Here is a 14,209-nt window from a genome sequence, read left to right on the forward strand (position 1 = left end):
AGTCCATAAGAAAAGGTACCAATCTAACACCTCAAAATTATAAAGTGGAAATGACTGAAAAATATTTTACGCCCGCCAGACTAATAAAAATTTATTAGTTATCTTTTTTTAATTTTTGAATTGAGCCACACAAATTTTTTATTAGTATTAAGATAAACAAATTTTTATCAGTCTGGCGGGCGTAACATGTTTTTCAGTCGTTTTCACTTTATAGTTTTAAGGGGTTATATGGATGTCTTTTTCTATTATGGACTATTATACCAATACTGTACAATCTTAACAATAAAAAAAAATTCAACAATAATAAATAAATTTTAATTATGCAGTAATTAAGCACTTTCAAGTAGACCGATTGCAAAAGGTACTGCTGGCAATAAATCTTCAGGATCAAGATAATTAGTACAACTTTTAATTAAATAGGTAAATTTTGCTTAATTACAAAAATTTTTTTAATTTATATTTTTAGATCATTAAAAAAATATGTAATAATTAAAATTGGTCAAACAAAAACATTCATCAGCCTTTACAGTTTTCAAGCGCTACTTATGGTTTCACATGTTTTCTTCGTTTCTCTCATTATACAAGACCCAATAATTTTTCCGTTATAAATGCATTTTTATCTGATTTTAATTTTTTTTAAATTATAACAAGAAAATTACAAATTATTTAATAATTTTTTAACCCTAGAGCTCACTTTTTTATCTAAACTATCAGCCACACGTAATTTTTTAAACATTAATGGTGTTGTATCCAAGTCTGTTGCTTTTCGTTTACCGTTTATATTATTTTTTGTAACCTTTTTATCATCACTGTTTTTATTATTAATATTATTATTACCGTTTACTGTAGGAGGAGGATCTAATGTTTGAAATACAAAATTTCGTGAATTTTTTACACCGCCAATAATGTCAGTCGATTTTGTTGTGGCTACTGCTGCTAATCGTGCTAATGTACTTTGTCCTCGCGTTAGAAATGATCCTTTTTTATTCTAAAATACAAGAAAAAAAAGTTATAATAAATAAATTAGTATACTAAAAATTTAGCAACGTAATTTTTTAACTTGCCCTAAAATTTAAATCAATAAATTTTTAAAGATGTACGAGCACCAAGGCAATTTCAATTTCAAAAAAAACTTTTTTAAATATGAAGTTGGACTAAAGACTAAATCAACTCTGAAAATTTTAGGGGGAGGGGGGGGTTGCACGGGTTTTTTTTTTTAATTATTTAACTTTCGATATTTTGAAAACGAAGATTGATAGCGAAAAATTTTATTCTTATTCTTCGTCTACATTCATGAAGTTATAACAAAATTCATCATCAAAGTTGAAAAAGGTACAAATAATTTCAATCACAAGTCTAAACTTGCTTTGGCGCTCCGCTCTACCTTAAGGAAAATAAAAGCAATAATGCAAAGTTACAAAACTTACCGTTAACCCTAATGGTTTTTTAATATCCTGTGAAACATTTATCACCGAACTACATTTTTCCATAGATGTCCGTTTACACGACATAGACGAAACCCCACTTGTGCGTAATTTAGTTTGACCTAATTTTAAAATTGAATCGCCACCTTCAATCACTAAATCAATGTCACTGGTATCCAATTTTTCTTTTAATCTTTGCTGGAAAAACAAATTTTAATTTTAATATTGGAATATTTTACAACTTTCTTTCGACATGGCAATACTGCCTTTTATGGTAAACCATTTTTTTCCCTATCGATCAATAGACTTTTACTTTCAATTATTCATTTTTTTTCAGCTAGACATTTGACAGTAATTCGATTAAATACAATTTTGATCGGAAATCATTATATTATATTGGTTTTTTAACATTCTGACCAAAACAGAAGCGAATTGTGAAGATAAAATCACGCGAAAAGACTTACTGGTCAATACAATTGATTAAAACTTTCATTGCATTTTTTTTAACATCGAGACTTTGATTTTATTTTATGAAATGGTGCCATTTTCAATAAATTTTGCACAAAATCCCCCATTTATTTTTTAAGAACAACAAACCTCTTTTAATATTTTTTCACGTTCAAATCTTGCCTTCCTCCATTCGCTGTCTCCATCTTGCTCTTCATCGATACTTATTAATTCAGATTCATTATCAAAAGGTTGAACATTCTCATCGTTTCCGAGACCCGCATCTTTAAAAAGATAAATCAAATTATAATTTCCGGACTTTTTTAGTATATTTAAAATTATTGTCTAGTATATTTCAAGTTTTCCAAGTCAAATGGAAAATTTTAACTTACCCATTGAATTTTTCCACCTAAATTGTCGTTGTCGGCCCTTATCTGAATGTAAATCACCATCCTCTAATAATAATTCTTGCAAAATTCGTACATCTCGTTTATCTTCATCAAGTATTTGTTTCCTAAATTTGCATACAAAAATATTTTAATTCAATTTAGACATAATATTTCTGAAAGAACGCGAAATAGCTGTAACCCCAATTCTTGCTTTTATTATTGAATAAACAGATTTAGAGAAAAAATAATCAGACCCAAATCTAATAATAGAGAAGTTGTCTGTTTTTAATTTAATTTTATTTTATTTTTTTGAAAGTTAAGAAAACAAAAATAAATAATTCAAGACTGGATGAATTTAAACATTATTTCTGATAGTTTGAAGAAGTCCGGCGAACTGCCTACCGCCTAACAGTCAATTAATGTCGTATTCGCTGGGCACTTTTAACTTTAAAAACAAAAACTATCACGATGTAGCCTTCCTTTCCTCTTCCCTCATTTGTTTACCCCTTGTTCACAATTTCATGAGTTTTAATTTTTTGGAACGGAACCCTAATTTTTTTAGAAAATAAAATGTAGCTCATTATATTTGCTGAGAATTTAGCATTCTATTCGCTCCGTGCGTGAGTTTCGTTTCCATGGTAACGATACACTACTTTAATTATAGAATTGTATGGATGCATATATAATTGTATGGATTGCATTTAAGACTTACATTGAAAATTTAATATTATTGTCTCACAAATTTAAATAAATAATTATGATAATTTACATTTGAAAAATAATATTTGTGCAATTTCATTTCTTATTTTCACAATTTTTAATGCATTAAGTTTAATTAATTCGTGTTTTACAATAATTTTAATTTAACATTTCTATAACATTAACATGTAAAGAACTGCAAATTAGTAATAACAGCCCCCTTTAACGCCAAAATTTTTCACTGGAAGCGCTGGCATCGATTTTATTGTCCCTACCATGACTACGCACACAACAATTAGACGAAAAATTTTTTTAAAATTGTTTTAAAGTAGTATAATCAAAATTGACGTATTTTCATACAAAATGTCCCACTCCTCCTATTGCCCCACCTCCTTGGGCAGGGGAGGAGGAGTTGTTATGATATTCGAGGCGGAGACAAACACAACAAATCAAAAGCCATACAAATTCGTCCATCCTTATCGAGTTATAAGTTAGCCTGTAAGTGGATGCGATACGTAGAGCGAGAGAGAAGACTGTCAGTGAGTTCCGCTATGTCCTTATGATAATCATATGTACATATATACTTATTATACACGATAGCCAGTATATTACGTATTACGGACAGTAACTCATTGGCAGTCTTCTCACTCGATACCCATATCGTAAGTTTTAACCCCTTAGCGTGCTCTAAGTATTCGTATCTCTATGGTTTTTATTAAGATTACGACTATTTATGTCAAAATTTCTAATTTATTGAACGATTTTCAACTTACATGTGAATCTTTTCTAATTGACGTTTTACTTCACTTTCATTTAATTTATCACGATCACCTTCTTCTAGTTCCATTTCATCTAAGCCATCCTCACTTTCATCATCACTTCCCATATGTTCATCTTCTGATAATTCTGCTTCCGCATCAAAGAAATCTTTAACACGAGTTGCTTTTGGCTTTTCAACAAGAATTTCATTCTCTTCCGAATCATAACCAATTTCATGAGTCTCTTCAACATCCTCTTCTTGATCATCCGAGCCATCATCGTTAGAGTTGATTTCTTTGTCAATTGAATTTTCTGAGGCGTCGTCTTCATCGTCAGAACAAAACAATTTTACAGGTTTTTTCTTGACTAATTTTCGTTGTTTTTTAGTTGTTTTCAGAACTTTATTTTCATCCTCCGAGGACGAAGCGGCTAAAAATAGTTCATTCTTTGTTGGTTTGGGGGTGTTCGTACTATTAGAACTCATTATTTTTTTTAACTCAATTTCTGATTCATCATCCGATGTAAATAATTTCATGAAGGAATTATTTTCAGTCTGAAATTTAAATTCGAAATTTAATCACTATTTTCTTCCATTACTCTAAAAGTAACTAGTAGCAGTAAGTAACAAACAAAGAATAGGGAACTTTCGGTAGTAAAAAATAAATTATGAAATTAAATTGGGTAAAAATTAAAATATATATCCAAATATACTTAAATATTTTGATTTTGTGTCATAAAAGCATATTATTGTTTTATTATATTAAAATTAAAAGTCGTAATTTTTAACCTGTATATTATGTGACCTAAAACGCGAGCCACCATAATGTGACATCATATAGGCAAAAATAATATGCATTAATTACTAATTTGTTGATGGCTTTCATAGTAATTTTAGGTTATGTTACCATACTTGATTTATACATGTAATAATTACATACACGACTGTTTTTTTTACCAATATTACGTCACCAAAATGCTTGACAGTATTTTTGCGAGAGTAAAAAAGGTTTAAAATTTAATTTAATTTTATGGCAAGAAAAACGTGTTTATTTTGCCGAGATATATTATTTTGTAGCCATTTATTAGAAAATCAAGATTTTAAGGTACTTTTTCAAACCTAGTAGTATACCCTATTACCTAAGATAATCAATATTAATCAATATTCCTTAAAAAAAATTTTCCAATTATCTAAATTAATTAATGAGTTGAAATAGCGGTAAATTTGTTTAACTTTGAAACTTTTTTTGCTTTAAATTTGTACTCAATAAGTATAGACAAAAAAATATCCCAGTTACCTTCAAATTATTTCCATTTAACTCTTGTGATGCATCTGTCGTTTTTTTTTGAGTATCCGTACTTTGACTGGCTGTTATTATACGTTGTGTAGTCCACTCCGCATCTGGAGTTAAAGTAAAATCTAATTGCGGTTGTGATGGTGCGGTCAAAGCTTGAGAACTATCACTGAATTTCCCGGAACATAATTCCATAAGTTCATTTAAATTTTCCTATTAAAAAACAATATTTATACTATAGGCATATTTCAATAAAATCATTAAAATATTCATTACTTACTTGAGTATTTGGTATTTTTGAATCACAGAACAATTGTTTTGGAGAATATTTTTCATTCCTTAAAGGTGACGGTTCATTGGGTATTGTAAACGTGCAATTTGGTGATTGTTGATGAATTGTCTGTAAGTAACAAAAATAATAAAATAAACAACTGAATTATTGTGGAAAAACCCATTTTAATTTAACGAGTCAATAGACAAAATACAAAAAAATTTTGTTATTAGCAAATATTATTGTGAATAGAACTGAGTCAATCTGAGTTAGTTTAATAGTGAAACCTGGTTAAGTGAAACATCAAGGGACCTGCAACTTTGTCGCACTTATAGAGGTATTCCACTTACTCAGTGTCTCAGACATCCAGGTATCCAGAACATTGTATTTAAATTTTATCTTTATACTGAATTATTCTACAAAGAGTAGATTTTGGCACATTAAATTCGACACAGACTTTATCGAGTGTCTTCCCTCCTCATAAACGGATATTAACTTCAGTTTTTCACGTACTCATAACGTTTTGAGCCTTCGTTTCTGCATTTTTCAAATATATATCCGCATGATAGTAAAACAAAACTAAAACTGATGGTCATTAAGACTCAACGTACTTTTCACGTACTCATAACGTTTTGAGCCTTCGTTTCTGCATTTTTCAAATATATATCCGCATGATAGTAAAACAAAACTAAAACTGATGGTCATTAAGACTCAAAATTAGTTAAGTCTGGAATTTGCGGGTAGAATAAGCATAAGTAAACAAACACAACGGTGTAATCTCAGTTCTCAGTTACAGAGGTTAATGCATATAAAATTTAATGTATGTAAAATTCACTCGTTGTCTCAGTTATAGAGGTAATTATAACGATAAAATACTAATAATCTACTTCGAACTCTCTCAATGTAGTTATTTCATCCAGTAGTTAGCGTCTGTGAATAATTAAGTAGAAGGCTGCTCATTCGTTAGAAAGTAAAATAATATAATAAATACCTTGGTATCCAATGATAAACTTTGTAACGCTGTAAATTGTAGAACAGGTGATAGAAAATTATTTTCTGCTTCACAATTATTACGTTTCGATAAAGGTGTTTTCAAAATTGGCGGTTGACATAATGGAAACTCATCACCATCACAATCTAAAATGGAAATATTATTTTAATTAAAATTCAAAAAATTGAGATTATTCTGTGCTAGTTTTAAAAAATTCGCCTGCAACACACAAAGTCATCAAGTACTTGAAGACTTACCAGTTTTTGATTGAGTACTGAACATATCATTTTGTGACTTATTGATTGGACTTTCTTCAGTTTGTGTTTGATATGTTGTAGATTTGGGCAATTTTTGTGAATCATTCTCAGCAGTTTCATTCTCAGTATCCGTACTGTCCTCTGTTAATTCCTTAATTCTCCGTCTAGGCCGTACTTTGTTCTTCTCAGTTTCCTGATTCTGTTCATTTTCATCTTCGTCATTATCTACACTTTCACCGTCTTCTTCTTCACTTTCATCGCCATCTTCTTCGTTACCACTTTCTTCTGCCTCTTCATCAACAAATTCAGAATTCTTTTTAGTTTTCTTTTCTTTATAATAATCAACATCTTCCTCCTCTTCGTCTTCGTCTTCAACATCCTCATCTTCAGCTTCATCATCACCATCTACACCATTATCAACATCTCCTTTTGTTTTTTTATCTGAACAACAATCATCTTTTTCATTTTTATAAATTGATTCAAAATCATCCTCTTCTTCCTCTTCATCATCATTTTCGACGACACCCAACAATTCTTTCGTTTCTTTTTGTTTACGTGCCCATTCTTCAGCACGACGTTTTGCTATTTTCTTTTGTAAATCTTCACGCAATCGCATTAATTTTGCACCGGGTTTTTCATTTATTGGAGAAACTACATCTTCATCTTCGTGATGTGTCTGCATAGTTAATTTCTCTTCTTTAAATCCACCAGTATCTTCTGTTACCACTCTGTAAAGTATTCGTTTTTTTTGTTTTAATTAATAAAATTTGTATAAACGGGACATCATTTAGAATGCGTTGTGCAATACTTATAAAGAAAATGCCGTTATTTTGGCAATAAAAAAAAGAAAATAGGGCAAAGATTCAAGAGGGCAAAAGAAGTTGATTACATCACGGAAAAATGATCAGTTCTTGATTAGAACTTAAAAATCACGAAAAAATCATTAAAAAAAACTGAGCCCCCTATTTTCTTTTTCACTTAATTGTTTATAACTTTTGCAATTTTTTTCAGCGCCATTTCGGATTTTTCAGTAAACTTTCTACATAAAATTACGAATCGAATGACACCTATTTCGTAATTTTCCGAGAATATACAAAAAAGTTAGAAAAAATCGTACATGTGAACCAGACTATTAAAGTGTTCATCTTATGTTTGTCAGTTATGAATCAAAGCGAGGTTTTAATTAAATATGAAACTTAGATCGAATTCGATTCTAATATTTTTCGTTTGAAACATTTTTCTCGATTCAATTTATTTATCGAGTTTCAAGCATATGTCAACTTAAAAAAGAAGCATCCTGTATATTGGATAAATTTTCTAATACCTATGTTTAGTTTTCCCTGATTTTTTAAACAAGTAATTTTTCTATTACCTAACTTGGAGCACTTTTGGCGAATGCGACTTCTTTGCATTATGTTGTACAAAACGTTCCACCAAATTCTTAACACCTTTATTCTTCTCAAAAATATCTTCGGACAAATCAATTATTTGATTTTTATCGCCAGTCAAACGTGGTGTAAGTGTTTTAATATTTGTTAAATGTATATTTTCTTTTAATTCTGTATTATTATGTTCCATAACCGCATCATTGGTTTCATCTTTTTCACTATCCGATAATTCATTGAAACATTTATTTTCTGTCCATTTTCCTTGATTATTATTCATATTTTCAATATTAACATCACATTTCGTTGAAACAGCGACTTCTTCATCATCATCAATTTCCATAATTTGATCATTGCTGTTGGTTTTCGAAGCATCCTCGGTATTTAGGGTATCAATGATTTTATTCAATTCGAATTCTGATATTAATTCGGTTTCTTCAAAATCTTGATCTTCAAATGATTTAATGTCAGCTTCCATGCGTTCTATTAATTTTGTTGGTTGTAGAAATGATTTAATTAATTCATGTTTGAATTTTGAATAATCAATTTGTAATTCATCTAATATCCCTTGAATGCTACATGGTTCTTCTTCAACAATGTTTTCAGACGATTTATTATTCATTTCTGAATTTTCATTTATTTCCTCAATTTGAGGTGTATCATTTTCATTAGTTTCATCGATTTTTTTCTCATCATTTTTATCTTTTGAAGTTGATGTATTTATCACAGATTTTTCAATAAGTTCATCATCTTTCTCATTTTCTTCAGTTTCCGATTCACTAGATGATTTATAGAACTTTTCAAGGATTTTCTCTCTTTCTTCCAGTTTTTTACTAAAAATGTCATCCAAAAATTAGTATATGAAATGTAAACGAACCCGTACGATTTAAATGGAAATGATTTCCAGTTAAAAATTTATGGAAGACTTGGGTTTAACAAATAAGATTTCAACGCCATAATGTCACAAATATCAATTAAGATCAAATAGAAGTTTTTTTATCTCTATCTCTATATATCATAAATGCGAAAGTAAGGATGTTTGTTTGTTTGTTTGTTACGCTTTCACGCTAAAACTAGCGAATGGTTTTTAATGAAACTGTACAGCAATATAGCTCATATTTCAGAATAACACATGAGCTATAATTTATAAAGATCTATTAAAAATAAATAAAAAAATAAAATTTAATCTGACATTTACTATTTTAAATTTTTACAGAAATCTGTAATTTATGGTTGAAAATGATGATTATAGATGGAGCAAATCTATAATTATCATTTTGAACCATAAATTAAAGTATTTTGATTTGACACCTAAGAGAACAACATCATTCTTGCTGATACTGCGTATATTATGACCATAGTACTTAAACACGCAGTATAATATTTAAAAAAAAAAAAAAAAGTATTTTGTAAAAATTTAAAATAGTCAATGTCAAACCATTAATGACCAACTTTTTTGCTATACTCAATGAATTATGACTATTTTACATTTAACAAAATTGAAAACTGTGCACATCAAGAGAGGTGGAGGCAATCAAGCGGTGTTTTTTTACTTTTAAGCTCAGTGAAACGGGCGGGTATCAGGCTAATATAATATAAATATGAAAGTAAGCATGTTTGTTTGTTAAGCTTTCACGCAAAAATTACCGAATGGATTTGAATGAAATTGAACAACAATATAGCTCATACATCAGAATAACACATGAGCTATAATTTATAAAGGTATATATATTATTTTAAATTTTAGTAAGTCATTTTACTGCCCCGTCTATGATCATCATTTTGAACCATAAATTAAAGACTGCTGTAAAAAATTAAAACAGTAAACGTAAAACAATTGATGCCATATTTTCATTCCATTGATATACTCAATGAATGACTATATTAAACTTAATAAAATTGTAAACTGTGCAAATATTTTGGCTGTGTAAAAAAAAAAAAACAATCTCTTCAAGTGTTATAGAAGGGGGATAAGTGAGATCAAAAATGGCGGAAGCTATAAAGCAGTGGTTTTTACTTTTAAGGCCAGTGAAGCGGGCGAGTATCAAGCTAGTAAAAATATACTTTTAATACCATAGAAACAAAATAACAAAAATGTTATTAATTTATGTCAAATAATTATCTCCAAATTGGTGTTAATGCCTTGTTTTTACCATGTAAAGATGTGTTGAAAATTTCGATTTCGAAAATCGGACCCATTACAATAACTTTCTATACTGGGAAGTTGATAATTATTTGACATAAATTAATTTAAAAAAATTCAATTTTGATTATTTTGTTTCTATGCTGTTAAAAATATATTTTCATAAAAAAAACTTCTATTTGATCTTAAATGAAATGCATTCGATAAAAATTCCGACAAAAAGTCCGATTTTCAAAATTTTCAGCATATCTTTACGTTTCATGGTTAGCGCAAGGCATCAACACCAATTTGGAGAGGAAGTATATGTGATTGTGTGTGTGAGGAAATAAAACCGAAAAAAACTCAAGAATTGGCTCCTCGTTAGTTTATTCTTTATGGAAGCTGGTGGAAAATGTTTGTCTGAGTATACTCAACAAAATCATATTCATGCGACCTTGTTCTTTTTCGATTTATGCCCATACGGTGGGACAGAAGTATCCTACTTCCGGACTCCACATTCTATATTATTGAGTGTTTCCGGTCAAAAATTTAATATGAAAGCCATTAGAAATTATACATGGGGCGATTCTAAGTAGTTTTAGACTCATGACAATTTTCAAGAAACCTCACCATTTTCGATATATATAAGCGTTTAAAAAAATAAAGTACGATTTTTTGCCGAAAATTTGTTATAGTCAGAAATACAGATTACTTTGTGGTTTTGGTCAAATATTTTATGTGAAAATCATATGACTTTTTTATTTTGGACAATTCTAATCAAACTTTTGACCAAAACCACAAAATAATCTTTATTTTCGTTAAAAAATGCTGAGGATTGTCCATGATTTAAAATCTAATAGTTTTTTTAAATGCTAAATAAAGAGAATGGTGATGTGGAAAAATAAAGTAAATCGAAAAAGCACAAGTACGCATGAATATGATTTTGTTGAGTACACTGAGACAACCATCTTCCATCGGCTCCTATAAAAATCAACTAATGAGGAATCGATTCTCGGATCAAATGCTTCATTTTCTAAAGTAAATGAAGTGTATACTACATAAGTATCTAAAAACTACAGATGTGTATCGATGTTTTTGTGAGCAACATATTGGTTAATTATCATCGGAGATGTGGGTTCTTAATAAAAACGTTTGATAGAGTATCTCTTAACTAGAAAAGTCAATTTTGTATAGAAAATAAATACTTACGAAATTTCTGTTGTGCGAATTGACGCTAATTTTATAGCATTTACTGAACTCATATTTTTTAAATCCTCTGGTACAGGGTCAGAAATTTTAGGTCGAATTTTTAAAAATTCTTTTAAAGTACGCTGTTTAGGTTTATGATATGGTAACGATAAGCGAGATTCACGTAATCGACGTTGACTTGCTGAAGCAATTTCCAAACGTTGTATTTGTGCTTCTTTACCAGTCATCTAAAAAACAAACCAAATTTTATACTTCTGCAGGCGGTGTCGTACTTATATTATTATTTAGGCTGGAGTTCCGAAAAGCGGAGCGCCTTATTTTAATTTATTTTTTTTCTAAACTCGCCGGTGCGAAGAGTTCTAATAGTTGACTAACTGATCGCTCAATTTTTATCTTTGACACTAGTTATAAACAATTCGTAAAATACTAGCATTAACCAAAATCGAATTTTATCGATAGACACTTTAGAAATGTCATTGACCCAAATGTTGATTAATTAATTGGTCTATAGTCAAGAAAAATCTGCTGCTTGCGAATTTTGAGTAATTGTTTGTTTTGAAAATACTAATTTTTGAAATAACATAAATTTTTAATTCACCTTAATCGTAGATTTGCTTTTACTTTTAACGTCTTCGGTTTCTTTGACAGAACTAAAATTTTCATCTTCATTATTATTTTCTTCATTTTCACTTTCCGAATCAAATAGATTCACCCGACTCGGTTTTGAATAAGTAATATTACATGTACCGTTATCATCTGAGTCCGAATCACTATCAATCAATGAACTAAATCTTGTTTTAAAATTACTTTGTTTATTTTCTATTTTATTAGATAAATTTTCATCTGTTTCAACACTCTCAACCATAATTGCTGTATGAATAATTGTACTCTGGTCTGTTTCCATGTTTTGATCAACACCTGATGTATTCCCATTGTCTGACTTAACTGTACTTAAAACTGTCGCATGCATTTCCACTGCTGGTGGTGAATCTACCGATGATAATATTATTTCCGTAGAATTATTATTGACAACTGTACCCATTTTTTAATATGCCAATTTTTGTTCTTAATTAAATAAATTAAATAGACGATTTTTGAAAAGAATAACTTTACCCGCCGTAAAAAGTTTGGTTATATTTTTATGTATAATATTTCACTTTAAATATAATTCACATTTTTTGTTTAGTTTTAAACCGTTCATAAATCGAGATTTAAATATATAAATTTTGATTAATTAGTTTTATTAAAAAAAAGAACATTTATTTATTTGTTTAAGACGGACGTTATTATGACAAACCAAAGACATTTCGCCATTTCGCGCTAATATTAATGTACAATAATATTCTATTATTGAATATATTTTACAGAGCATGCGTACGTTTTTATTACGTGCTATGGAAGCTTTCTATTTAGAGCTCCGTACCGAAAAATTACAACATTCAGGGAATCCAAGGGAATCTCAATCCATAATGAGCAACACAATATACAGAAACTCTTTCATTCAAGAAAATGACAGACCTAATCAGTACGAAAACCAATATAGGATTATACTCAACTACGATAAGGTTGAGTTAGCACAGGCTCGTTTTATCAGAGTGATATTCGAACAAAATTTCATATCAACCCCACAAAAATTTTAAACGAAAGGTAACGAACGCTTAATTCCTACCAGAGTGTCGAGTATTATAGATTTTACATCAGTTATTATTAATTTCATACTTAATTCATTTGATTATGATTTTTTCATCATCTCACCCTTGTGGAAATATTTTAAACGAAAGACTTAAAAAGTTGTACTAATTTTGAAAAACTTTTCTTTTGTATTAGTAAGACTTTTTACCATCTTTTGTCTGAAATATTTCCACAAGCGCATCAATTTTCGCTTATCGCGTTGGTGGAAATCACCATAATTTGAACGAATCGAAAGAATATACGGTCTCAATCAGACTATACCTGGGATTTTTATTTTTTTATTTTACCGTACATTATTTCAATAGAATCATCTAATCTATTTATAATGATAGCCTCAGATTTTTTTATGTTGAATGTACTACGAAACCCTCTACGGCATAAATTTTTCCAGTTTGATTTAAATAAGAAACTTCTATCCTATTTTTGGTTTTTGCGCTCATTACGCTAAAAAACATGAAAGAAACACAAATTTAATCAATCAATTCAATTCAATCAATATAATGTTAGATTCAGAAATTTAGATAGAAACATTATTAGTTGTATTATATCAGTGGTTGTGCTAGATGTCGAACTAAATCAATGATAAATTCAGATCCAAGGGGAGAGTTTCCCTGACCTGTTTCCTCTAGGTACGCCTATGTATGTCAAATGGTAAAGGGGCGACGGTGGTAAAGGGACGACTAAATATTCTAAGGGATTAAACGGGCAAAAATTTCGCACGAGTAACCTGGTTTTATTTATTTTATAATAAAGTTAATTCACTTAGCTATATATTGATATTGCAATGATACGCAACTATTTTGCAGAACCTACCTTTTGCAATACAATAATGTTAATTTTCCCTCATCGCCGGCATAGGCCCCCCACCTGTTTACTGGACTCCTTCCAGTAGACGAATTCAAATTAATTATTTCATACTAGACGCTAAAATGATTTAGACGCTTACCCTTATAAGCGCACTTTACTGGTGTCCATCCAAAACAAATACAGGCAACCCTCATCACAGCCAGTGAATTTAATAAAAATTAATAGCATTGTGATTGTACTACTTTTGTCGTACGACACACGATTTACGAAATATTTAACAACTTCCTACTAACTTGGGTTTACGTTCGGGAGATGACACTGAACATATTCCAAAACAAGAGAAAACAAACAATTGACTGAGTTAATTGTTGAAATACCATGTATAGGCAGTGTTGATAACTCATTTCACATACATAACTCATTTCTCATGATAACATTTCACATACATACATATCTGACATATTT

At 29.6% G+C, this 14,209-nt stretch overlaps 1 protein-coding gene across 1 annotated transcript; it reads right to left on the minus strand.

Moving 5' to 3' along the window:
• Nucleotides 1-130: 130 nt before the first annotated feature.
• On the minus strand, nucleotides 131-12,376 carry LOC123292365 (claspin). The gene is made up of 12 exons (XM_044872994.1): nucleotides 11,844-12,376; nucleotides 11,246-11,472; nucleotides 7,902-8,747; nucleotides 6,530-7,257; nucleotides 6,273-6,418; nucleotides 5,291-5,410; nucleotides 5,014-5,223; nucleotides 3,733-4,271; nucleotides 2,264-2,385; nucleotides 2,022-2,155; nucleotides 1,428-1,622; nucleotides 131-988 (listed from the first exon to the last, which is right to left on the minus strand). Exons 1-12 carry the CDS (start codon nucleotides 12,285-12,287, stop codon nucleotides 656-658), a joined length of 4,044 nt encoding a protein of 1,347 aa, XP_044728929.1. The 5' UTR covers nucleotides 12,288-12,376; the 3' UTR covers nucleotides 131-655.
• Nucleotides 12,377-14,209: the final 1,833 nt, after the last annotated feature.

The sequence above is a fragment of the Chrysoperla carnea genome, chromosome 2 (genome assembly GCF_905475395.1).
Source record: "Chrysoperla carnea chromosome 2, inChrCarn1.1, whole genome shotgun sequence".
Taxonomy (NCBI): domain Eukaryota; kingdom Metazoa; phylum Arthropoda; class Insecta; order Neuroptera; family Chrysopidae; genus Chrysoperla; species Chrysoperla carnea.

What these genes read in the sequence shown, in the direction of transcription:
- LOC123292365 (XM_044872994.1), bottom strand. Translation starts at nt 12,287, where the DNA reads ATGGGTACAGTTGTCAATAATAATTCTACGGAAATAATATTATCATCG. An exon ending in GTTTATCATTGGATACCAAG is followed by an intron (nt 5,411 to 6,272) that starts GTATTTATTATA and finishes TGTTACTTACAG; the next exon opens with ACAATTCATCAACAATCACC. An exon ending in GTGAAAAAATATTAAAAGAG is followed by an intron (nt 1,623 to 2,021) that starts GTTTGTTGTTCT and finishes TTGTTTTTCCAG; the next exon opens with CAAAGATTAAAAGAAAAATT.